The sequence below is a fragment of the Nelumbo nucifera genome, chromosome 2, assembly GCF_055504915.1.
Source record: "Nelumbo nucifera cultivar China Antique chromosome 2, China Antique-T2T, whole genome shotgun sequence".
Classification (NCBI taxonomy): Eukaryota; Viridiplantae; Streptophyta; class Magnoliopsida; order Proteales; family Nelumbonaceae; genus Nelumbo; species Nelumbo nucifera.
The window spans coordinates 74,698,819-74,726,386 of NC_142650.1; the positions used below are offsets into that span (position 1 = coordinate 74,698,819).

Here is a 27,568-nt window from a genome sequence, read left to right on the forward strand (position 1 = left end):
ATGTGGGAAATCACATAGGGTGCATGAAGCCAACTGTTTCAGCTGCATAACCCCACCACCTTTCTGTGAAGGATCATATCCACTCATCATATGAGTTTTCCCTTTGGCCTCTGTCAGACAAGGTTTAGAGCCGTTTTCAGGTAAACCTTTCTGTCCATTGAGTGCTTTCCCATCATATTCGTGAACGCCAAGGTACCGTGAGAGAGTTCCCATTTTCTGGTGAAGCCCCTCCCACATCGGTCTATGATGCCCCTATCATCTTATGAAACACTTAGACGAGCCCAACAGCAAATGGATAGCCCATTTTCGGGTGCGTTTCCTCTTTACTGAAGGACCCATCCTTGTACTAATGATGGAAGGCCTTTAGAGAGTTCATCTCCCTATCACATGCACTCATATTGTCTGGAGGGAACAGATAATTACGCCCTAGTTCTAACTTTAGGTCAAACCAAAGTGGCTCCTACTGACTTTCATAAAGCCAGATTTTGGTGGGCCTAAATCGGCTAGGGTTCCGCACGAGACCTCATGATGAGGTGTGGGGCCCACCACTGAGGGAGATCATCCAATGACCAAAAGGGACACCATGGCAATGATGTGCATTCAGCCATGGTGTGCGAAAGAGCCACTGTCGAAAGGGACACCATGCCCATGTACGTAGCACATCACACATCCATACATCACATGCAGGGAAAAATTGATCCAATCAATTAATTATCTGTAAAGCCCATTTGAAGCCCATTTTAAATCCATAATATTAACCATTAATAATATTCAGGCATATGGGCCGAATGGTTCAACCCATATAGCTTTAAGGGTTAAGTGGGCTTTTAGCAGTTTTAACTGTTTAAAACTAGGCTTTACAGGTTGGGCCGAATTAACCATTTAATTAAATATCAATCCTTAGGCCCATTAGTGGGAAATTAGGGCTGACTTTCAGCCTTGATTAAACCCTAGATTCGGTCCAAACAGTTTGAACCAATCTTGGTTCGAATGGGTCTAGGGTTTGATCTTTAATTAAATCTTTAATTCAAGAAAATAATCTGAAATTAATTACTGATAAAAGAAAAACAACAATCAGTAAATCAGGGCTGTTCGCACAATCCATCCTGCAAAACAGAGGTTAGATCACAGAATGCAGTTTCACAAACTGCAAATCACAGATATCGATTCTCCCATCTGCGAAATCTTCTTCTCTGCGAAATCTCCCTTTCTGCGCCGCCATCTTCGATCCAAAATTAAAATAAATAGAAATCCTATTTCTATTAATAATTACATCAGATCGAATACCTATACATTGAGTCTAGAAAAAAAAATTATTTACAGACCAAATGTAATAAATAAATCAAGAAACTGCAAATCTTGCAGGTTCCCTGCGCAAACCAAGATTTCGATCTCCTCTTGTACGAACAGCCCATAAATCAAGAAAATCATAAAGAACAATTCTAAATAATAATTAGATTTATATAAAATTAATTTCAGATTATTCGCCCATTAATTTTGGGAACAAATTTCCCAAAACCCATATCTGCGCAAATTGGGTAGAACACCTTCTGCCCCATTTGCGCAGGTTCAGATCTGAAACTAGATGGTTCAAGATTTGAACCTGGCTCTGATACCACATAAGGGATGAGAGATCCATCCTATGGACGCCCAAAAGATTGCGGAATAAGGGGCGAATTTCAAAAATTTTTCTCTCCCTTCAACTGGGAATCGTATTCCCCATTTAGAAAATCATATTTTCAAGGATCAATTCTGAACCATAAACTGAACCAGATCTGAACCAAAAAGGAGTGGGAAGGATTATACCAGATACGGAGAAATAATATCTCCCAACGAAGGTGTTCACGCCCAAGGAAGGATCCAAAGACTGCTCCCACTGAAGATGGCGCAGTGTAGGTGGAGCAGAATCAGCAGTGTTCTTCTCCAAGAACTCTGTCCTTCGCAAGAATCAGCAAGATGGTACGTGAGCACAGCTTCTTTTCAATCCTTTCTCAAAGGACTGATGTCAAGATCCAATCTTGACTTCTCCCACAAGTGGAGATCGAACTGGCAACCAGGGCGGCAAGAACAGGGAGGCGGCAAGAGAGTATTTGCAGGGAGCAGAATTCTCTCTTCTTGATTTCAGCACTAAAGAAAACCTGATGATCTGTGTGTGTTTTAGGCTACCGCCCCCTTCTTCTTTTATAATCTTAAAGGGATCAGCTCCTAATCAGATTAGGAGTTGCTAATCCAAATCATATTTGGGTTAGAAGTCCCTTTAAGTGATAAGGGATAATCCTTATCTTATCTGGAGATCAGATCAGCCATCTCCTAATCTGATTAGGAGGTTTCCAGATCTAAATCTTATTTAGATCTTGGACTCTCTAAGTGGATAGGGTCTAAGCCCAATCCTATTAGCTGATCCACTTCAGATTTCGCCCCTTTATTAACTAAATAAACAGCCCAGTTCGAAATGGGCTTTAGGCCCATTAAGATTATGTGCTCACTTAACCCTCTTAACTGCTGCCCAGTTGGGCTTCCTTGTATGGCGTGGGACCCAAGCATTGATCTACACATCAGCCACATGGGTTCGGCCCAGCCTTTGTTACAAGGCCTGGCCGAATACACTGTTAAAGACAGTGCACCCCCTGAAACCCATCAAATGGGCTCTACGGGCCCAACACTTACCCTAAGAGGTCCCTGGGCCAAGCCACCTTGTAACACCCAGGGACTGTGGGCAGATGCAAGATTAGCCCATCAGGTATTATCCTCAATGGTCTTACACTTAACCTCTCAGCCCATAATGATCATACACTGCCCGACAAGAGAGGACCTCTCCCTCGGCTGCAAGGAACAGTGTTGCATTCTCCACTCACATGGATCCCAGGAATTAAAACCTTCTTGCAAACAATTTAGAAACCATATATATATACTTTTATATCTTATATAAAATATATTTTGCAAAACAAATCTCAACGGTTGAAATCGGCTGCCGGCAGTCTTGGTTTCCATCAGTGAGAGTGCATCCCCGATCATTACCTTTGTCCGACAAAGGGGCTGATCCTGTCACTATGATCACCCACTCAGATGAATTCTCGGACTGTCCCAACATACCCAGGTTTTGACCCCCGCTAAGGATCTCACTGATTGGTACATCAAAGATAGCCCAATCCGACACATAGTGCAGTATCATAATCGAGTCTAGGGGTCGGGTGTAACTTTCCAGTTTTGCCCATCAATCTCCAAGGTCCAGGGCAATACTGGAAATCTGGTCCAGTTCAAAGATTCAATTAATCCTACATTGTATGTGCCTAGGATCTCACCCTGGCAGCTGAGACAAGCCACCCCAACCGACTTGGTGGCACTACAGTGTTAGCCTTATCAGGACAGGTCTCCCCAGACCGACCCACTGGCTGTGAACATTCTAAACTAACACGAGTCTCATTAAGTGTCCAGTTTAAGGGTATTACACAGAAACATACCAAGGGAACATGAATCAAATATGTATCTTTATTCATTTACAATAAACTCATAAAGTACATCATTCTGATTGAAGCTAAGGGCATACAAAACTGTCTAACAGTGAGACCCAAACATTTGTTACAAGGCCTGGCCGAATTCACTATAGGAGACGGTGAGCCCCTGAGTCTATCACCATGGGCTCTTAATGGGCCCAACATTTACACTAAATGGTCATTGGGTCCAGCCACCTTATGAAAACCCAAGGACTGTGGGAAGATGCAAGATTAGCCCATCAGGTATTACCCTCAATGGTCTTACACTTAACCTCTCAGCCCATAATGATCAAGCACTGCCTGATAAGAGAGGACCTCTCCCTCAGCTGCAAGGAACAGTGGTGACTCTCTAATCACATGTACCCCAGGAATTAAAATCTTTTGCAAACATTTTGAAACCATATATATATATATATATATATATATATATATATATATATATATATGTATGTATGTATGTATATCTCTATAGAAATATATTTTGCAAAACAAATATCAGCGTTTGAAATCAACTGCTGGCAGTTTAGGTTTCCATCAGAGAGAGTGCATTCCCCGATCATTCACTTTGTCTGACAAAGGGGCTGATCCTGTCACTATGATCACCTACTCAGGTGAATTCTTGGACTGTCCCAACATACCTAGGTTTTGACCCCTCCTAAGGATCTCACTGATTAGCATATCAAAGGCAACCCAATCCGACACCTAGCGTAGTAACATAATTGAGTCTAAGGGTCAAGTGTAACATTCTAGTTTTGCCCATCTATCTCCAAGGTCTAAGGCAATACTGAAATTTGGTCCGGTTCAGGGTTTCAAGAAAACCCACACTACATGTACCTCAAGTCTCACCTTGGCAGCTGAGACAAGCCACCCCAACCAACTTGGCGGCACATCAGTGTTACCCTTGGCAGGTTAAATCTCCCTAGATCTATCCAACGACTGTAAAGATTCTAAATTAACACGAGTCTCATAAGTCTCCGATTTAACGGTATTACACATAAATACACCACAATGACATGAATCAATTATGTAATTTATTCATTAACAATAAATGTCAGAAGATACATCAATCGGATTGAAACTAAGGGCATAACTGTCTAACAGAGATAGCATGCACAAAGTTTCTATACACATTTTTGTAAGTCTATCGATGGAATTCCCTATCACAAAAGTCCTTGGGTATGCCCCTGGTGAATGTCAACATAGCTAGTGCATGTTTACATGGGATGCCACATCGCATACTCTATATGTGCATGTTTTGGCATCCATTCTAGTCACATGGTCAACTAGATCACTGCCTAAATTTTAATACTCATGTGGCCAATAACCCTCACATTCCTAGCATGCATAGGTAACCATGCTTAGAATAATATGCATTGACCATTCAAAATAGACAAAATGTTAGAAAAAAACATGTAAATGTGTATTACCTAGCTTCTTTTCTTCTTCTGTCAATGACACTCTATACCCTTGGCAGCACATCACCATTGAAGGTGTTGACTTTATCACGCTTTCAGTAATCTTCTCCATCCATCTCTTACGAATGTCTTCCAACATCTAAACAATTGGCTTTGCCCTGGCCTCCCCAATCCATGAGTTAAACGATTCAGTCCAATTATTGGTTAAAGCCATCTGACTTAACTATTGGATCAAAAGCATGCCTAGACCATGTTTCCTAAAGGACTCTGCGAAGCCAGTCATAACCATCCTGTGACAAACTCTTCACAACCTGTGTGTAAGCCCTACCAGAAACCCAAACAACATCTTTCAGTGACTTGCCTTTCAATATCTTCTTAAAATTGTCGTATAAGTTCCTTAGGCAGAACCTATGGTTAGCTCCAGGCATGCATGTATGGACACCATCAACTATCCCCTGTTAGAAAACACCAACAACTATTAGTACTATGTATATATTAGTAAACATCAACTACTACTTTTAGTACTAGGCATATATCAAAAAACACCTACCACTATGTTTAGTGAAAAGCATCTACAGTAAGGAAATTAACAAGTCAATGGAAATAATTATATAATAAGTTGATACAATACAATAACATGTGGTTCAATGATATAGATGAGATTAGAGTTATAGCAATATGGCATATACCTTTTGCCTATCAAATATAAAAGTCCACTTATGTGGGTCATCGATACCCAAGGCATCTCTTAGCTTTGTGAGAAACCATAACCAATTTTCCTTGTTCTCAACTTCTATAGAAGAATATGCTATAATCTTCCTAGCCAACTTTCTTTGTAAGAAACCAGTCTTCATGTGACAGCCATCCAAACCAATAACGCCCCAAGAATCCCCTCTTTGTTCCTCCTAGACAAATGAACAATCTTTTAAAGGTCCCAACTAAGTCTCCTTTTGAAGCAAGTGGGGCATGTAACTTTACAACTAACCCCAGATTGCTAGCCAACAAAACTATACAATACTATTTTTTTCGATCAGTAAAAACTATACAATACAATACTGTACTGAGGCAGCCTAGTATATGACTGATTCAAACACTCTCTAATCCTATCAAAGGCCTTTAACTTGGCCCTATGAATTTTCTTCCAATATACCTCTATTCCAAACACTTTTTTAATCTCAGCCCTAAGTGCATGAACTGACATGTCTGCATCCACACACACAAATATTCCTCCATTTTTGTTGAAATCCAAGTGTGATTATCTTCAAGAGTATTCACAAAAAAAACTACCTCCATCATGACTAAGAGACACATGTATCCTCCATTTGCATCCCTCACCAACACAAATTGTAGTGAACCTACTCTGTTCATTTTGTTTCTTATAATCTCAATGTCTTTAACCACACAATATTGTCTAAAGGAAACTTTGAATTCCTTAACATTGACATACTCCATACCTACTTAGAATCTTAGATGTTCAAAGTCAAATTCATTATCATTCCTCCTATTCCTCTTTTTCACCTTCCCATCACATGAACTTGTTGGACTCTCATAATCACTGACAGGTTCATAATTAGACAACAGATCATTCACATTACCATCAACCCCATTACCAATGCCTTCATTACCACCACCATCATCCTCTCCTTCATCTTTAGATCCTTCATGTGAAAATTCATCATCATATTCTCCTACATAATCTTCAACATAATCATCTTCCTCTTCATTATATTCATCCCCCTCTACCTCATATCCGGTTTCATCAGCTTGCTCACCATAATCACCTAAATCAACAAATTCTACTTCATCTCTATCATCTCCTTGAATTGGATTAATACTTTTGGCTTCTACATAAGTGACATAGAACAAAATCTAACGCAAGCTCCCATGGATGAAAAACATTGCCAACAACTTTCACCACTCAACTGTCCTATAATCTCTTTTAGCTCACAACCAGGTATTTTGTATTTAATGGTTACCATACTGCTAGTAGGTATATCAGCTAATCCACAAAAGTCGTCAAGAATGTCAAGGTAGCAAATTCTATCACTATCAACATTGTCTACATACCCTACATGGCCATTAACATATTCCAGATTCCCATTCTTTGTCCTCCACTCTCCATCATAATTTTCAATAAACATATACTTGCCACCACCCATACCCTACAAATGAAAACACAATTCCAAACCACAAACATGGATAATGACTTGTTTAGACAACGGTTAATTACAATTTACATGGAGTGCAACTAAATGAAATAGAAGAGTTATGTGACATATGCAAGTCCATATCAACATTAATTATGCAATAGAATATATATACATTTACATGAATGCAGTCCAACAACCATACATACACCCTAAATCAAACACATTATCTGCTTTCCCAAACAAAAGAAAAAAAGTGGGTATCTGTCCCATACACACCCTGCACATATACATGTATATAATCAGAACAAGCTCGGGTTGGGATAAGATTGGGTTGGGTGAGAGTCAGGTTTGGGATTCCTAAGGGCTAGGCCCGAGCCCAGCTCAAAAATTTTAAAAACCCAATCTTTTGGGCCCAGACCCATCCCAAAGACCAAGAATTTGGAAGGCTCGGGTTAGGCTCACCCAAATTGCACCCCTAGTTAAATAATATGGTTTAGGGGACCCAGTTAAAAAATCAAACATATAATTTGTTTTCCCTAACTAAAAAAATCCTATATACACCCCAAGTCAAATAATAGGTTTTAGGGGTCCCTTAAACCATATGCACTCTAACAACAATGTCTTGATAATTATACCACTAAACAAGCTTAAATGAATCAGGATTAATTACACAATGGGGTGCACCTAAATGAATCAGGATTTCACCTACATGAAATGCATGAATATGGAACCCCCTATGCATGAACACCTATGTAGAATTTCACCTACATAAGTGTGTCTATCTCAAATAATATGGTTTAACGAACCCCCTATGGGGCATCTCATCATTTTAGTATGTTTGTCTTGAATACACCCGAAGTCAAATAATATGGTTTAGGGGACCCCTAAGCCATATACACCCTAACAACAATGTCTTGATAATCATACCATTAAACAAGCTTAACATCAACATAAAGCTAAACATGATTAACATAAACATAGGGTATAACTCCACTGTGTAAGTGTTGATAGTCATACCACTAAACAAGCTTAACATTAACATAGAGCTAAACATGATTAACATAAATATAGGGTATATCCCCACTGTGTAAGTGTTGATAACCATGCCATTAAACAAGCTTAACATCAACATATAGATAAACATGCTTAACATAAACATAAAAGGTTAAGACAGAGATAAACATGCTAAAACATAGACATAAACATGGTGTAATTAAACATAACCCCACTGTGTAATTAATGTGTTGGGTGATAATCATATAGATAAACATGCTAAAACACATGGTGTCTAACCCCAAGCTTAACACTTAACATTAACATAGGTTATAACCCCACTGTGTAATTATTGTGTAGGGTGATAAACATAGAGATAAACATGCTAAAACATAAGCATAGTATGCAAGCCCATTTTTATCACCTCTTATATATTGCTTGCCCTTATTATACAAATTTAAATTAGTTTGTACACATGGGGTAGCAGCTATTTAAGGATCTCTAAGAGAGTGCTAAACAACCATTTATGGATCTTTGAGAAGGTAGGCATACACCAATCACCTATTCAAAACAGCTAAAACATGGGTCCAACCATTCAGGCTTTATATCGAATACACGTGCCTATATACAAAAGAACTAGCCTAAACAACAATATAAACACATGAACGAGCGTCTTTTCCATACACATGCACATGATTGTTGGGATGAAGCCCCCAACACAAGGTCCAACCACCACACCCAAGGATTAAAATATCAAATACGATATGCCCGATACAAGGCGTATCGTATCGGTATTGGTAGGGGAGGATACGAGAAACACCACGATTGGCACTGTATCTGTATTAGTCATGCGTACCAATACGTATCACACAGTTTTGGCCGATATGCACTGATATAAAGGCGTATCAAATTTGAGTTTAAAAGAAAAGTGCTTCACTAGAAAAAGGGATTTAACATGATTTGATCCCTGAAACCCAGGTTGCCTAGCATCTAGGAACGCAAGGATCTAACCATCAAGTCACCTTCTATTTCAATATAATAAGTGAAATAAATTATCATTTACTAAAATTAATTCTTATATTTAATTTGAACAAATAATATATTCAATAACTCCAAGTACAAATTAAAAAGAATAATATTCAAAATTATTATTTTATAAACCAATAAAATAAATAATTTATCAAATCCACATATATATGAATGATTTTTAATTTAAATAAATTTATACAAATAAAAATATTATTAATGGAATAATTATTTTAATACTTATAATTATTTGTGTAGACTTGACAAATTATAATAATTATTTTATAAATTATTAATTAATATTTTAATTTGCATTAAATAACAATGCATTTATTAATTACAAAGATAAAATATTTGAGAATATAATATAAATTGAATCTATCAAATACACTAATCCACATTTAAATAAAAGTTTATTTTTTATTTTAAAAATTCATAAAAATAAAAATATTAATAATGGAATAATTATTTTAGTAATTAAAATTTATGAATTTTCATATGATATGCATCTTAAAAATTTTAATAGATTTGGTATGTTTTAAGTTAAGATTATATATTTTTATAAATTATTGATATTTTTATTTACATTTTATATAAACATATTTATTGTTTACAAATATAAAAGTATTATTTATTGAACATTTGCAAATTAATTTTTAGTTGATTTTTTTTGTTGATGCTAAAAATTGAAAATAGTAAAATAAAAATAATTGATATAATAATTCAAATATAATGGTTGCATATGTTTTGTGCCTTGGATTTTAATAAAAAAATTGATGCATTATCAATAAAATTGTATAATATCTATGCATTCTGTTATATCAATAGTAATATATTCTTTCAGATATACCATTAAAATATAAAATCCCTATGTAGTTATACATTATTTATAATTATTTTGACATTAAACTTAAAGTTATGAATATAATTATTGAATTTGTATGCATTTTCTTAGCATATTCAAGCATTTTCATATTTTTCGTTCATATCCATGCGTTTCCCAAGCATATTCATATCCAAGTTGTCTGATACGATACCCGATACCGGTACTTTAATCCTTGACCACACCCAACAATTATAGAAGATTCCAAATGTACTATTGCAAAGGTATTGGGGCCGATTGTTGGGACCTTTGTTGGGAATACACCCTTCCTCTTTCTATAGACATTAAAGTCACTGAATGTGACAGTCAATGCCACCATTATCCATTCGAGATTGTTCCCCCACAAACAACTCAGTAAAAAAGAAGGAAAATAGGAGAAGGCAACAACAAGACACTAGGTACTTTGTGCAACCCTCGGAACCTGAGGCAGTAGCATCACCTTTCAATGGCGCAGAACCGCCAAACGCCGTAGCAACCACTGCGTTCGGAGAGCTTCAACAAGACGGAGAGTTGTGACACTGTTCACTTGACAAACTAAGTTGTCTAACCTTTTCAGGTGACTTAAACCGAAAGGGTAAGACAGTCATTTCCTAATTCATATGAATTTTAATTTTTCACATTATTTTTCATTTGTTTTAGCCTAGGGGTAAATGTGATATTTCGTCTTTTCCATCAAAAAGCTTGAGGGTACTTTAAGGGAATATGTAAATAGTAGGGGTACAGTTCGTCCATTTCCTAATTAATATATTAAGGGGTAGTTTAAGAGAATTTCCCTTTGCTATACATATTTGTATTTGTACTCTTTTCAAACTGAGCCTCAATATAATTTTTAAGGATGACGTCAATTGTTAAAAAATCTAGGGATACTTTAAGGGATTTTACAAATAATAAGGGTATGTAGTATAAGTCCATTTCCTAAAACTTAGGAATAGTTTAGGGGATTTCCCCTTATGTTAATTGTGATGTATCCTTAGTTGGTAAGGTCTTTAAATAGTTACAAGAGAGACCCCAGGTCAAATCATATTGCTACAAGGGTTTGGGTTATGGGTATGGGAAATAGGAATGGCAATGGGGCGGCAACGATACTCCCCATTCCCAATCTCAAATTTTTACTAATTCCTCATCCTTAACCCCAATCCTCATTGGGGAGAAAAATCAATCTCCATCCCTCACCTCGATAGAGATGAGTCCATAGACCCCAATGAACCTCCAAAAAAAAAGAAGAAAATCATATAGTGGCTCATAAAAAGAACTCTCCCTAGTGAGTAGAAAGAAGTAGCCAATGAACACCTTGTAGGTATATGATGATCACCTAGACCATTAGAGCACAGAAGGTTCTAAACCAATACAACATGAATGCATGTGATGAGTTCATAATTCACACGCACATTTGTGATGAGCTCAGAACCCGCGTAGACATGCGATGAACTCATGACATGAAATGAGCTGCAATGAGCTCAGGACCCACGTGGACTTGCGATGAGCTTAAAGCCATCGTACAACTACGACGGGCACAAGTTCATTGCAGGTCAGAAACAAGTAAAAGAAACACATGTGTCGCTAATAATGTGCGTGATGAGACGCCTTGCAGGATTAAAGAGGATACGCGAGATAAGTAGTGACATCATCCACGCCACATAGGTTTAAAAGGGTCATGAAAGGAAGTAGCACGCGTGTATTATGAGAATCCTCAACCAAAAGGAAAGCTTGTCCTTGAGATATCTCATAAGACACGTGGCGAAACCCTAACAATGTTCCCAAACAACTGACACCGAATCCGAGATTCCCTTCCCTAATTGGAATCAAACACTTTTGGCTCCTTCCTTTCGAGACCTCGGAATCTCTCCCTATTAATAGGGGTCCAACTCATAACGCGATCGTCATTCTATCATTTCATTCGTCGTATCCTTTAGCCTACCTCCTGCTCCCGGCTTTCCTTTGTCCTTCAAGGAGACCCCCGTACATAGCCTTACCTCCCTACTCACACACCTCATTACAAAAACATGTAAAAAAATAAGTTTAAACTTCAAAAGAAGATCTGAAGTGAAAGTTGGAAACTAAGAAATCGATATAATGCTTGAACCAGAAGGAGACATCCTAGAGTCTTGAGTTCATGGAGACAAAAAGCTTCGGTAGTCGGAGACGAGAAAGATGAAAAAAAAGCTCTCTTTGTTTACATGTTTTGCTTATAGTTTCAACTACATGGAGAGGACGCTTTTGTCCCTTAATTTAAATCTCAAAAGGTACTCCTTGAATGAGTTCGACTATGATATGGAAAAGATATGATATCCGAAAAACAACTGACCAATAAACTAGAATCATAAACATGGTAGCGAATCAAGTATTATTTATCAAAATTCATGGGTGGATTGATTGGTCAAAACTCTTTCCATATCATATATTTCCCTAACATAGATAAGTTTTTTTTAAGCCAATAAGAGATAAGTTTGAACAAGGAAATCTATGTATGCCGATTCGTTGCACTAGGAAAAATCTATGTACGTTAAAGACTGGATTTTATGTTCCTGCTAAGAGGCATGATTCCTCATCCCACTCCCTGTCCCCAATTTGAATTGGGATCTGCTCCTATAGAGCATGCCTCACACCGACCTTATAGGCACATCCCACCATGCATAGGGAACATCTCCCATGAATAATAACATATAAATATGGGAGATGTTCCTGATGCATGGTGGGATGTGTGAGGTCAATGTGAGCTGCACTCTATATCATAGTTTTTCCATATTATAGTCGAACCCTTTTATGTACCTACTAAGAGGCATGATTCCTCATCCCAATCCCCATAATGGAATTGGGATCTGCTCCTCATAGAGCACGCCACACACTGACCTCACAAGCACATTCCATCATGCATAGGGAACATCTCCCATGAATAATAACATATAAGTACGGGAGATGTCCCAATGCATGGTGGGATGTGTCTATGAGGTCACTGTGAGGCGCGCTCTATGAGGAGCATATCCAGTCTCCCCCGATTGCAATTGGGTATGAAATGATTCTCCAATCCTGCCGAAGATGGAGTAACCAGCAGGGATGGAGAAAATTGTCATCCCAAATGGGAATGGGCTATACCCTATTGTAGCCCCATAAAAAATGATCATTCGTAAAACTAAAAAGGCTATAGATCATAGTTCAAATTATCCAACTATTGGGTCAGCCCATTAACCCATGACAACATTAAATAAAATATCATGCATATTATCTATGAAAAATTATGGTTAGACGTTTTTCTTGGTTTTAATACAAGTGACTAGGATTTAAGTTTTTACAACTGATATTTTTATTCAAAGATATGTATTTATAATTTAATCAAATATTTCCCATGATAAATTAATGATCCGGGCAAGTTGTTTCTTGGAGCCAATCAATTTTTAAAAATTTTGAGAAACCAATCTATATCTATATTACTATTTCAAGTGAGTGAGATCTAGATTTTAGAATTTTTCTTGACTAAAATACCCCTATTGTTGAATTTGATCCCTCTTTATTATAATCCGTAAAACATGTAATTTGAACTACTATCCATACTACTATTAAAAATATGAATGAGGTTTAGATTCTAGAATTTTTTTGATTAAAATAACCCTACTGTTTAACTGATCCCTCTTTTATAATAGGAAAAATATGTAATTTGAACTATACTTATAATAAATTCATCGATTCCCTCTTATTAAGTCCTATATTCAAGGTATTAACTCACATTTCCTCATTAAATCTTGTAGATTTTTTCTTGATTAAAACATCCCAACTCTTGAATTTGGTCTTTCTCTGATTATAAAGAAAAAATATTATTTAAATTATTCTCATTCTTCATCCTTTGATTTTTTATTTCAAATGTTTTTGTTTCTCATTAATAAATTCTACTAATTAAATCCATACTCAGTAATTTTAACAATACAAAACTTATGTATTCAAACCCAACATAAAAACTAAATTGTTTGTTTGTTTGTATAGTGGATAAATAGTTACACTATTTGGGTAAATGGATTTCATAGCTAAATAATAAAAGTTTAAAAATACATACAAATGTAAAAATTACAAAAAATTTAAACACATCTCTAAAATTATATATTTATCATGTTAAAAAACAAATATAATAAATAAGAGTATTTATATTAATGATGGAAATAAAATACAAAATTTAAACATACGCATCCAACATATTGTAATACACGTCTATTTCTTTCCTTGGGGGGTACGCTTCCTAATACTGATATTTGAGCCTTGCTCATGAACCATGTTACCATCCATGGAAATAAGCATCACCTCCCTTGTACAAGATTCTAAACGCTGTACATCTTAGAACTAATATACAACAGTTTCAATTTTCCAAAGAAAATAGCAGACCTCTCTATCTCCCTGGTGCTGGAGGTTTCACACTCAAAACTTCCTATTCCTCAAAATCTTCTCAGCTTCACCTAGGGAGATGTGTACAATTCCATTGAGACGCATGCATTCACTTTTCTTTTCCTTTAATAAAATAGTATGGAAATGCTTCATATCATGTTCATCCATTTCCAACAATTTGAGAGAATCTTGGATACGAGGAAAAAACGCTTCAGGGCGAAGGCATAGAAGCTTGAAAACAAGGAACAATCCACGCATGTCAGCTTCAAATTGATCAGCCCCCCTTTTGGAGAATCTCGCATCATTCATGAGAATACCGTAAAAAATAAAATGGTCAAGCCCACCAGCAACACTTCTCCATAAATCCAAGAAATCTTTGGTATTGAGGCCCACCTTCAGAACACGGAATTTGTTTCTCAAAGCATCTAAAGCTTCGGCAAAATTGGTGGATATTGTTAAATCCCCAGTCCCCAAAACTCTATTCTGACCAAACTCTTCTAGTTCTAGACTCCACTGTTCCTTGTTTTGGACATATTCCAAGGAAAGAGTGTTGAAATGATTCAGAAGATCAGTTATTAAATCCATGAGCCAGTCGGTCCCTAGATCAATCAAGCACTCTATTTGTTCTCCAAAAAAGCAAATACGGTCATCCGGGATATTTCTTACCCCGTTTTCTGAATCATCTTCAGCAATTCTCATCTCCAAGAAGTTCACATCATCATTCCATTCCTGCAGAACGGATTCACAGTATCTTGCAGCATTAATAGATCCACATACTCTCATCAAGGCATCATTTTCTGCACCACAGGATATGACTTCTGCTTCCTTGCAATGCTGACACAACATATCAATGAAGTACCACAAAATCCTACAAGCTGAAGATCTGATAAATTTTGCTTTGAGATTAATGCTTGGTAAAGTTTGGCACCTTTCTATTACTGCCCATGTGAGTTTAACAACAGCCTCTGCAACGAATGGGGCTCTGTAGTCTTCTCTAGTAGAGAGATGAAATGGTTCCACTTCTTGCTCAGTATTAAGCTCAGATTCTTTTTTACTGTCAATCACCCAAGCCCTCTCATTTTCCATCTCTGCTTTCAGTTTCTTCCTGGCATCCTTGAATTCCATCCTGGCCCAAATTTTGAGCCAATCAGGCTGATCACAGAATATTGATAACATAGACACCCCTCTATCTGGAAGCCCTGCAGAGTCTCCCACAAGGTAAGAAGTTCCCAAATTTGTAAGTGCTTGCATCCGTTTATCAAAAGCAATAATAAGGTCAACCAGATGGAGCCATGAAGAAACAACCTCTGATTTCATGTTTCTATCCTTGTATTTATTAGCTAGAACAGTGAAAATTCTTTTTGAAAGATACCCTGAAAGCATTTTCACCATTGCTGATACCCAAGCTTCCCTAGCACTATAACCTACCAACCTTGCTTTATCAATCAAAGGCTGCAAAACATCATCCACTCCTCCAACAAAATCCCGAGTTATTTTATATACAAGAGCAAATATAAACTTTGGTTGTTCAGACCATTCAGAGAAGTGGTGCATGATTCTCGATGAAATAGGAGAAATAAGTTCATCAATGGTCCATAAACTTGGACTATGATCTTTTTCATGTCCAAAACCAAGTTGCCGTTTTTCTCTTCGGGTCTGCAGATGTTGCAAAGAACAGAGAGAGAGAAAGCTCTTACAATACTTATCTTTCTTATCCTCTTTCATCAGCACTAGTGGGTTAGGAAGGCCTAAACTTTTGTCACTTTCCAATTCCGATGCTAAAAGAGGTGGTGGCCATCCAAGAGAAGAAAGAAGAATTCGGTGATCTGCAAGAGCTTGGAGCCTTATAACAGCAAGAGTCTTGTCCACTCTAGCATCAACAGCCTTTGGAAGATGAATCCATTGTGGCCGACATTTTGCAACATCAATCAATATGTCTTCAATGTCATTCATTGCTTTTACAGAAAGAAGCAGATCATCTTGCTTTTGTCCAAAATCCTGAAACCAAGAAAAAGATATTAAGCTGCTGGACCTATAAAAATAGGACTATCACGCCATTCTAACTTTTTATATCTCACCAAAGGAACACAAATTGATAAAAAGAAAATAAAATTTAAGAGCAAAACATCTGAGAAGCCTCACAGTTCGATGTCTTCCATTTGAGAGATTTACAGAGAAAAGATCTTTGTTGCGGCTCATCACACAAAAAGCAGCATCTTCCAGATCTCCTACAAGAGCTTCCAACTGTAGGGTGGTCTCTGTAAATTTGAAGTACAACTAGGATGAAACAGTTGTGAAACAAGATAGTAGAATCATGTTACGTTTCAAGATCCTAATTTCTGATAAAACAGACTATAAACAATGCACAAAAACATTTATGATAATTTAAGTGTGTAATGTAGGACCAAAAAGGGTAAGAAGCAGGTAAGAGGTGCTAAGTGAGATTTAACATGAAAGCCTGATGTTTACCTTATCATCATCATCTAAGGCTTGTCCTGGATATATGGTGTCTCAGCTACATGAATACTTTTTCCCTGTTCCATTCAGTTCAGTGCCATATCTATCATCAAACTATGGGCACTTGAATCATTTCTTACTACTTCCACCCAAATCCTTTTCAGTCTGCTCCTTGCTCTTCTAGCCCCATCAACTTGTAACAGATAACTTCTTCTAACAGGTGCTGTAGATGGTCTTCTATGCATGTGACCAAACCACCTAAGTCCACTTTCTTTAATTTTGTCACCTATTGTAGCTACTCCTAGATTCCTTTATATGACTTAATTTCTGACCCTATTGCTGTTTGAGTTCTAGGGTTTTCGAATGGAACCCTTATGTTAGAACAAAACAATGAGATGAATAATGAATTTTTATTTGGGCAAATTTCTTAAACTACCCCTAAGTTTTAGGAAATTGACTAACTCACCCCTACTGTTTATATATTGTCTTAAAGTACCCTCAGGTTTTCTAACAATTGACTAAATCCTCATTTTTTGTTAACGTCTGTTAATGGAAAGATGGAAAAGACTATTTTACCCATCATTTTTCTTTAAATTTTCAAGATGAAACATTTGAATAACACCTTACTAATCTTCTCCATCTTCTCAAAGAGAAAACTTTGAAAAGCAAAACAACCTCTCCACTCCCAACAACCCATTTGCTCTTCTATTGGCCACAAATGCTGCACTTAATACAGAAGATCAAGCATAAACAGGAATTTGTGGAACAGAAACGGGTGGCTTGGAGAAGTATTTGACTCGATTGGCAGCACGTTCGGTGATGAAGAACAGTGAAGAGTTGAAGGTGTTTTTACTTTTTACAGGTTCAAGGGAAGCTTCCATTGCAAACAACCACCAGTGTGCATCAAGGATACCCAGATTCCCTTTGTTGCAATTCATTCTCTTTTTTGACGGAGAAAAAAAATGAAGCCTCTTCAACCATTGACAAAAGTCACAAAATACAATAGCTTTTAGCAGAAACAGAATCATTTCTGCAGTCCCCTGCTGAGTTAGCATACAGTAAAACTATGCTGAATCACCAACCGATCTAAAGAGGCATTCAAACGATTGGGGCATCACTAGCTTTGTAACGCCTCCAATAGTCAAACAAAAACATCTGGTCGGATTCAACAGTAGCGCAGACAGCCCTTGCAGTGGGCAGTGCCTTCACGATCCACCAATCTACCAAGAAAAATTGGGGAAAAGAAAATAAAATTGAAGGATGTCAATCTGGTCACCTCCACAGAAAACCTGGTAATCGATATAAGGAACCCCTTGAAATTTTGGAGGCAGACAAAAGGGTTTAGCACTTTGATAGATCACCATGTCAGCTATGAGCCCACCATCTCATCTTGCAGCTCATTGTGAGGAATAAGCCCTCTCTCTCTCTCTCTCTCTCTCTCTCTCACTTCTTCAGCATAGAGATCTTTGTTATCCTGAGCTGAGAACTCTTTTGACTGCACAAGAGAGTCACGGATGTGATTCTTAAATGTGGATAGATCGTTCCTTATTCAAACAACCATTTACAAAACGAGTGACCTCTGCTGTGGTCATGTTAGGAAATGCTTCTCCCAAAAGCATTCATGAATAAATATCATGTTGTTGGGATATGGATAAGGAACAGTTGAAGCATCCCACAAAAGTTCTATCAGTGCACACGACAAATGCTCAATTGTCAAAAAGTTAGGCGGAATTGAATGCAAAACTCAGAAGCCTGAAAATTCTTGAATGTTTTCTGATGTTTCCCTCCAGTCCCAATTGCTGTCATGCTCTGTAGTGATTTTCTGCAAAGCATTTCCGCTGAGGTGCCACTGAGAAATCACCGGAGTTTGTCTCTTGTTGTGGTGCTTGCATGGAGGAAGATAGGGTTTCCGAGGTTTTCATCTATTGGATTTTATTTTGAAATTTTGAGGAAGGGATCATTGTCTACTTCCATGCCAATAATCAGTGATGACAAAGAATGGTGCGTTTTATAGATAGAAGACATTGCACTTCGATAATCAGAGAAAGATGTTGAGTTTTATTTTGAAAATTTGAAGAATAAAGGAAGGAAAAGTTGACCACAAAAGGGGTAATGGAATGCTAACGGAAGGGGAGGATCTAGTCAATTGTCAGAAAATTTAAGGATACTTTAAGATCATATGTAAACAGTAGGGATAGAGATAGTCAATTTCCTAAAACTTAGGGGTAGTTTAATAAATTTGCACTTTTTATTTTAATTTGAATTATATGTTATAACCTATAAAGGCATTGCTTGTATGCATGATTGTCTACGAAAAGCCCATAGACCACAACAAAAAGCCTTAAAATGGAAGTTTCATGAAGATCTATGATGATATTGCAGAGCCTCACTTAAAAAGGCAATCAAATATTAATATATACCATTTGTATTGTAAAAAGAAAAATAATTATTAATGAAAAAAAGAGAAAGAGAATACAATCATCAGGGAGGTGTTAAGACAACACCCAACCTAACATTTAACCCAACAACACCCAAAACAATAACCATTTTTTTATCAGCAAGTGAAAGATTGATTTTATTAAAAAGTAAGAATTGGATACAGATTACAACAAAGCAGAAAAACACAGTTAATACTACATAATGGGGCAGCCAGCACTAAAGATATCTTTTATTCTCTAAATTCTAAACTGAGTACAATTCCCTGGATGCCCTTAATGGGGCGGCCAGCACTAAAGAAATAATAAAACAAAAACAAAAGAGATCCATAATTGAAAGATCATAAAACTAAAACATAACTTAAAAGAAATAAAGACACTAAGGCCCATTCATCCCATCTCACTACTCTCCCTCAAGCCAAGCATAGATGTCAATCATGCTTAAATAATGTTGAAGCTTTGCTTTTGGAACTCCCTTAGAAATCTGCAAGTTGTTATTCTAATGCAATGAAAGGAAGGAACACCTCTCCTGAAGCCACTCTCTCCCATATAAAGTGTTTGTCTTCCTTGACGTGCTTAGTTCTATCATGCTAAACCGGGTTGTGAGCAATGTTAATAGTAGCCTGGTTATCACAATATAACATCAATGGTTTGTCACATGAGACACCCATCTCATTGAGAAGAGATCTAAGCCATAATAACTCAGAAACCATGGGCCATAGCCCTACATTCTGCTTCAACTGAAGATCTAGCAACCACTGATTGATTCTTTAATCCTCCAGGAAACAATATTCCTAATGAAGGGAAATTTGGTCCGAGGTATGCTAACTTTTGCGCTATCTGGCTTATCTTGCCTTTGAAAAGACTCTAACTTGAGCTTCGGAGCCCTTACGCCGGGTTCTCCCCGGAGCTTCTTCACTCCCTCCGTTTCAGGTCCCCTACCACCCAGCTCAGAGGCAAGATCGTTGACAGCTAAGACCGGCCGGATTGTGCATCATCAATTCCCAACTACCAAAGCACAATAGCCTAATGTGGACCTCCAATCATCAACATTACATGCTCAACTAGCATTTGTATATGCTTCTACCTTCATGTGATCATGTTTAACAAATAGTATACCCTTCCTAGGAGTTCCTTTAAGATAGCATAGTAACCTTTCTGTAGCAACCATATGTGTGTCTCTGGGAGCATGCATGAACTGGTTGATTACACTCACAACATATGAAATACTTGGACGAGTCATACATAGGTAAAGAAGTTTCCTTGGTAATCTCTGAAACACTGCCCTATTAGCTAAAAGCTCTCCATCATTAGCTTAGAATTTATGATTCACATCAATAGGGGTAGAGGTAGGTTTAGCACCAAGTTTTCCAGTCTCAATAAGAAGATCCAACACATACTTCCACTAAGAAATAAAGATACCTTCTTTGGCCCTAGCAACCTCAATGTTCGGAAAATATCATCCAGTAACAACAAATTCAGAATTGAGGAACTTCTTGAGATCATTAACTTCTTTGATATCAATACCAATAACAACAATATCATCCACATAAACAGTAAGAAATGTTACCAAAGTATTTCTCCTTTTAACAAAGAGGGTATGAGTGGTAAAGGTTTGGAAATGAGGGTGTTGGTGGTGGAGATGTCAGACCTGTCCTCTCCTTGGTGATTGGAAGCACCTAAGACTCAATTGGAAATGTGAGACCAACCTGCGTCTACCTTATCCTTTGCCGCTGGTACCACCTTAGGAGAATAGGATGAGTGATAAAAACTAGAAAACTAGCAAGAGGGGGAGGAGCAGGAATGGAAGACCTCGAAGGAGAGGATCCCTCCACAAGAGTGGGGGCAACTGTGGAGGGCTTGACACGAAACTCAACTAGTGCTAGCAAAGGAAAGGATGAAGAAAACAATTTAAGAGAACTCTCCCCCTTAGAAGGATTTCTATAAAAAGAGATTGACTCTACAAATGTGACATCCATGGAAACAAACTAGGTGCCACTAATGGGATCAAAACAACAATATCCTTTCTATGTGGAAGCATAACCAAGGAAGATACACTTCTAAGCCTTAGGTTCAAGCTTATGTCTCTTGGAACTAGGAAAGCGGACATATGCAACCAAAGACACAAAGGAATGGAGAAAACCTCAACACCAGGAAAAAGGAGTCCAAAAGGAGACTTTAACCCCAAGACTCGAGAAGGCATACGGTTAATAAGATAAGTGGCTATTAAAACGGCATCACCCCAAAATTTCATAGGAACATGAGTAGCAAAATTGCAAAAAGAATACTCTTTGCAACGTCCACAATATGTCTATTTTTCCTCTCTGCTACTCCATTTTTCTATGGAGTACATGCACAAGAGCTGTGATGAACAACCCCAAATTTCTCAAGGTAGGAGGTAAGATCCTTCTCAAAATATTCCTTAGCATTATTTGATTGGAATATTTTGATGCGGGTATCAAACTGAGTTAGTATATATTCATGGAACTGTTTCACAAGTTTAGGCACTTCAGCACAAGAGCGCATAAGGCAAATCCAAGTATATCGTGAAAAGTCATTAGTAAACAGGATGAAATATATAGCTACCCATACAAGGTGGTAAGGCCCCCACACATTAAAGTGAAAAATATTAAAAGGAATAGTCGATCTTTTATTACAATGCTCAACAGACTAATTCCTTTAAAAAGTTCTAGAAACAATTAACTCAATGAAGAGAAGACAAATGACCCAAACGATTATGACATAACATAATACGACTAGTGGACTCTGATATAAATGCATGTACTTGTGTTTAGGACATTAAATATATGATGTAAAAAAAATAAAATAATAGAAATAAATAAAGCTTGAGGGGGGAGCAGATTTGACAGTTGGCCCACTCCACATAAGTTCATATTTTAAGTTATGGTTATGGGAGGGAGTTAAGCAACCACCCCACATATGAAGAGTGGGGAGGTTGCTCTAACCTCCCTACCCCATAACTGTTTCCCTCTATATAAGGGGGAGAGGAGAAGAAAATTGGGTCGGCAAATAGAAGGGAGGAGAGAAAGAGATAAGAAAGAGAGAAAAAAAAAAAGAGGAGAGAGGAAGAGGAGAAATAGAGGGAAGTTGAAGTTTGGCTGATTAAGGTGTAAGGATAGGCTTACACAATTATAAATCTTATTCTTTCCTTCTATCTCTATAAAATTTTATCTATTTCAATCCTTATCTTCTCTCTCTCTCTCTCTTTAGAGTAATGTTAGAACTCAAGCTTATTTCAAATTAAATATATATGTATACCTGGGGAGCCTCTAATATCTCGGTGGATCCTATCCACCCTAAAGCATTTCAGTAGGCTAACCCAGTGCTATCAATACACATAAAATGGGACAGGTGTGCTGATCTGTAACAACACTTTGCCACCTGTTGCACACTACTATCTGCCTAAAAATAGAACAGGTGTGCTGGTTTAGCACTTTGCCACCTGTAGCAACACTGTTGCAGACCTAAAAAGACCTATATTGCCACTTGTAAATTGCCAGCTGTTGGGTCCCACTGTCAGTGGATCTTATCCACTTAAAAAGGGGACACCACATGTGTTGCAAACCTGAGGAGGACAGATGTACTAGTTTGCTGCAGTCAATATTGCCATTTGTAAATGACAAACCCCTAGGACCCACTGTTTCAGATTGCTGCCAACTGTTACAAAGGGACCCACTGTCATATAGGTGGATCTTATCCACTTTAAGATGAATTACATTACCCCCTGAATTAGTTAAGATTCAATCGGTGGATCCTATCCACATCAGTTATAAAAAATATATATCTAAATAGATAACTAAAATATAATCTGAATGCCCATTACCAAATTAACAGTGGGTCCCACCTATAAGTGGGCCCACTATGGAATTTTCTTTTTTACTTTAAAACATTCAAGTGGGTTATGCCCACTATCAAACCAACCTAACAGGTCCCACCTGTCAGTGGGGCCCACTGTTAAAATGATCAATATAAAAACATTAAAGTGGGCCACACCCACTATCAAACCAATCTAGTAGGTCCCACCTGTCAACGGGGCCCACTGTCAAAATATTTAAGTTTAAAATCTCAAAGTGGGCCATGCACACTATCAAATCAAACTAGTGGGTCCCACCTGTCAGCGGGGCCCACTGTCTAAATATTTAAGTTTAAAATCTCAAAGTGGGTCATGCCCACTATCAAATTAAACTAGTGGGGCCCACTGTCAAAATATTTAAGTTTTAAATCATAAAGTGGGCTATGCCCACTAATAAGTCAACCAAGTGGGTTCCACTTGTCAGTGGGGCCCACTATCAAAGAATTTAAGTTTAAAACCTTAAAGTGGGCTATGCCCACTATCAAACCAAACTAGTGGGTCCCACCTATCAGCGGGGCCCACTGTCAAAATATTTAAGTTTTAAATCTTAAGGTGGGCTATGCCCACTAATAAATCAACCTAGTGGGTCCCACCTGTCAATGGGACCCACTATCAAAGTATTTAAGTTTAAAACCTTAAAGTGGGCCATGTCCACCATCAAACCAAACTAGTGGATCCCACCTGTCAGCAGGGCCCACTATCAAAATATTTAAGTTTAAAATCTTAGTGGGTCATGCCCACTAACAAATCAACCTAGTGGGTCCCATCTGTCAGCGGGGCCCACTGTCAAATATTTAAGTTTAAAATATTAAGGTAAGCCATGCCCACTATCAAATCAAACTAGTAGGTCCCACTTGTCAATGGAGCCCACTATCAAAATATTATATTCAAAACATTAAAGTGGGCCATGCCCACCATTAAATCAAACTAGTAGGTCCCACCTGTCAGCAGGACCCACTGTCAAAGTATTTAAGTTTAAAATATTAAGGTGGGTCATGCCCACCACCAAATCAGTATAGTGGGTCCCACTTTTTGCCGATTAATGGGACTCACTATTAAGATGTATAAGTTTAAATACATAAGTACCCAATGGTATTTGTGTCTCATGACCTATTTACCAATTGAGGGGCCCACTCATGGGTATAACCCACTAAGAGTCCAAGCTGATGGGACTACTTATACCTATTATTGGGTTTAACCCTTACAAAGTAGCTCTTTCACATAAAATCAAATTCAAAGGGTATTTCCTTCAAGGAATATAATTAAGGGGTTTTAGCCGTAGTGCATACTTATACACCCTGAATAGGGAAACCCTAATTCTACTCAAGTTCTTTTTTTATGAATTATGATCAAAACATAATTTTGGCACGCCCGGTGGGGCCCTATTCTCCCCTTCATCTTTGATTTTGTTGAAAGACTTAGGATTTCTTTATAACACAGGTTAACAAGTATGGCTTCCAAAGTAATTGTGTATTATCGTCAACTTACTACCGCAGTCAAGGGAAAGGTAGAGTGTTCGAAGAAACCTTCCTACAAGGCAATTTTTACAGTGGAAATGAACCCCCTCGCTATTACTTTGCCCTCGGTTCCTAAGGTTGAGAAGAACATCAAGAAAGAGAAAAAGAAAAAGGTCGTTAAGACACCTCCTGTAAGGAGAAGCCTACGTGTACAGGCTATGCTTAACTCTGTTAAGGTTGTAGGGTTTGCGCCTCCTAAAACTATTCCACTCAAGAAGGTTGTTTCTACAACCTCGAAGATCTCAACATCAAGGGTAACTGCTCCAATTAAGATCACCAAACCTAGGGCTAGGACAACTCCACCTACCCAAATCATGATTAGTACCATTCCAGTTAATTTACCCATTCCTCCAACTGCACCAGTATGATGGTGACCATCTCTGAAGAAAACTCTATTTCCAAAACCTCTACCGAGGTTTCAAAGGAAAAGAATTTATTGAACTTGGGTCATCAAGTGGAAACGACTCAATCCGTCGTAGAAAGATAGTTGTTTTCAATCAATTTTTTTTCCTTTACAAAAGAGGCATCAAGAGAATCTTCTAATACCATTCGTAGGTCTAAAAGATCTTCAAAGACTAAGAAATCTCAAGCTGAAGTCTCTATGTCACTTGTTGGTTTTGCAGTAAAACAATCACAAAATTCAAACTCAGATATGGAAGCAAAGAAATGAGCATTCATATCAGGATATATGTATGCCAAGCAAGCGGAGATCTTTTTCAAGCTGGGGGCATACACCATGCCCACTGAAGAACTTAGACACTATAGAGGACCCATTACAAGAGCGAAGGCTCGATTATTACAAAGTTGGGAGGAGACCTCAAGTGTAAGTTCAAACAGTCAGACAGAATCAATTCATGGGATGTCTATAGTTCAAAAAATCAACCCGATGTATGAAGATCCTGAATCATTAATTCAAGACATAGAGTCTATGGAAGAAGTGTCTTCTCAGTTTCAGAAGAGTGTAATCATTGCAGATGACCAGGAACCAATTTCTATGCCAGTTCTCGTAACAGGCACTTCAAGCCTAGAAGAACAAATCCAAGAGATGCAACGAAGGCTGGCTGAAAAGGATGCTGAAATTGCATCCTTAGCTGCACAATTGGCATCACAAGCTAGCACTTTCACTAGGGAAACTTCACAACAGTCTATTCCAACTCCTACCCCTACTTCTCAATTGGATATAAAAGCATTGATTGCAGAAGGAATTAAGGAGTTTCAGGCATCATTGACTCCACCAGTTTTGGGATATAGAAAGCCTTATCCTTCTCATTATGACACACTTCCTTTTCCTCCTGGCTATCAAAATCCAAATTTTGAGAAATTCGATGGGATAAATGGATCCTCTCATGAACATCTTGCCCATTTCTATTCAGCATGTGGTGAATCTGCAATGTCAGATGCCTTGCCAATAAGGCAGTTTGTCTAATTATTAAAAGGAGCAGCCTTCACTTGGTATACTCAATTAGCGCCAGGATCAATTATTACTTGGGATGACATGCAATGTGCCTTTTTGGCACAATTTGTTAGTTCCAAAAGAAAGTTTTCAATAACAGACCTAGCTGAAACTAAACAAAGACCAAATGAAAGCATTAATGAGTTCATCACACGTTGGAGGAATATGAACCTTCAATGTGTTGAACAATTGAAGGAAACCTCAATTGTACAAATGTGCGCCAACAACCTCTTACCAGAGCTTGCCATGTTTGTAGGTACAGCTGAACCACAATCATTCGACGCATTAGTATCCAAGGCTAGCAATGTTGAAAGACAAATCGCTAGACAGAAGGTTGTAGCAAAGAAGCCTAATCCACCTCCAGAACTGAAGAAATATGGCAAAAAGTTTACACGCAAAGGAGAGGCAATGGCCACCTTTGTGAATGTTAAGAAGAAGGATTCAAAAAAAGGGAAAGGTGTCTCCAAGCCTTTAACTCTTCAAGAAAGGAGGAAAAAGAAATACTCATTCGACAATGAGGATGTAGAAGGGATTTTTGAAGACCTTATGGCAGCGAAAGCTATTAAATTGCCATAACCAAAATGACCAGGTGATGTCAATAAGACAAAAGATCCAAAATATTGTCCTCATCACAGAATGGTCAGTCATCCCATAAAAGAGTGTTTTGTCCTCAAAGATATCATTCAAGCAATGATAGATAAAGGGGAAATTGAAATAGCAGAATGTCCTACAAAAGAAACAACTGCAGCTGCAAACAACATATCCCTTGTAGAAGAAGAAAAACCAAACAGTTCCTCATTATATGAGTTGATGAAGGAGCCAAGCATTTTGTGTTTTGATGATGACTCCACATTAGAAGTGGAAGAAAATTGGCAGACAGTAATCAACAAAAAGTCAAGAGGGATAATTAAACCCCTACAAATAGAAATTTCTCCATCTCTGAGCATTAAGTTTAGGGGTCAAAAGAATTCCAAGAAGAGTAAAAGAAGAAGAAAAGCCAAGAAGAAGTCTCTAATGGTTTCAGAGGATGAATATGAGCAGCCCTTGAGATTTCCTATTACTCTAAAAGAGTATATGCCAAAAGAAATACTCAATGAAGACTTGGACAAAGTGAACATAACCCCAATAGCGCCATGCTATATGGTATCTTGCAATGAAGAAAAGATACATGAGGCTGAAAATGAGGTGGATCAAGTCACCCTACAATACAGCTGACATCGTGTTCCTCCACAAAAATCATCTTCAAACAAGAAGGTAGATGATGATGATAATGATCCAAATGAACAACCAGAAATTGAAGATGAAGGATCCAAAGAAAATGAGGAGGAATTAAAAGCACATGGACAAAGTAAGGCAAAAGACCCTAAAACAGATATACCAATAGGGGTTCAGCCTCGTTTTCAAAAGGCAGTGCGGGAAGCCCAATTACATATTAAGTATGATATTCTGGTTCACTTAAAACGTATCCCCTAAGTGTTTATGATGCCCTTCAGCTTTCCCCAA

General features: G+C 37.7%; 1 protein-coding gene across 2 annotated transcripts in view; it reads right to left on the reverse strand.

The window, feature by feature from the left end:
* Positions 1–14,076: 14,076 nt before the first annotated feature.
* Positions 14,077–27,568, reverse strand: part of LOC104604179 (RINT-1 / TIP-1 family) — a 42,193-nt gene continuing 28,701 nt past the window's right edge. Inside the window, exons 1-3 of one of the 2 annotated variants that reach the window (XM_019198904.2) lie at positions 16,799–19,085; positions 16,472–16,587; positions 14,077–16,327 (exon numbers count right to left, since the gene is read on the reverse strand). In XM_019198904.2, the coding sequence (XP_019054449.1) occupies positions 14,363–16,327; positions 16,472–16,528 (2,022 nt within the window). In that variant the 5' untranslated portion in view covers positions 16,529–16,587; positions 16,799–19,085 and the 3' untranslated portion in view covers positions 14,077–14,362. Of the gene's footprint in view, positions 16,328–16,471; positions 16,588–16,798; positions 19,086–27,568 lie in introns of those variants that run through there. The other variant, XM_010268446.3, reaches the window with a different exon arrangement.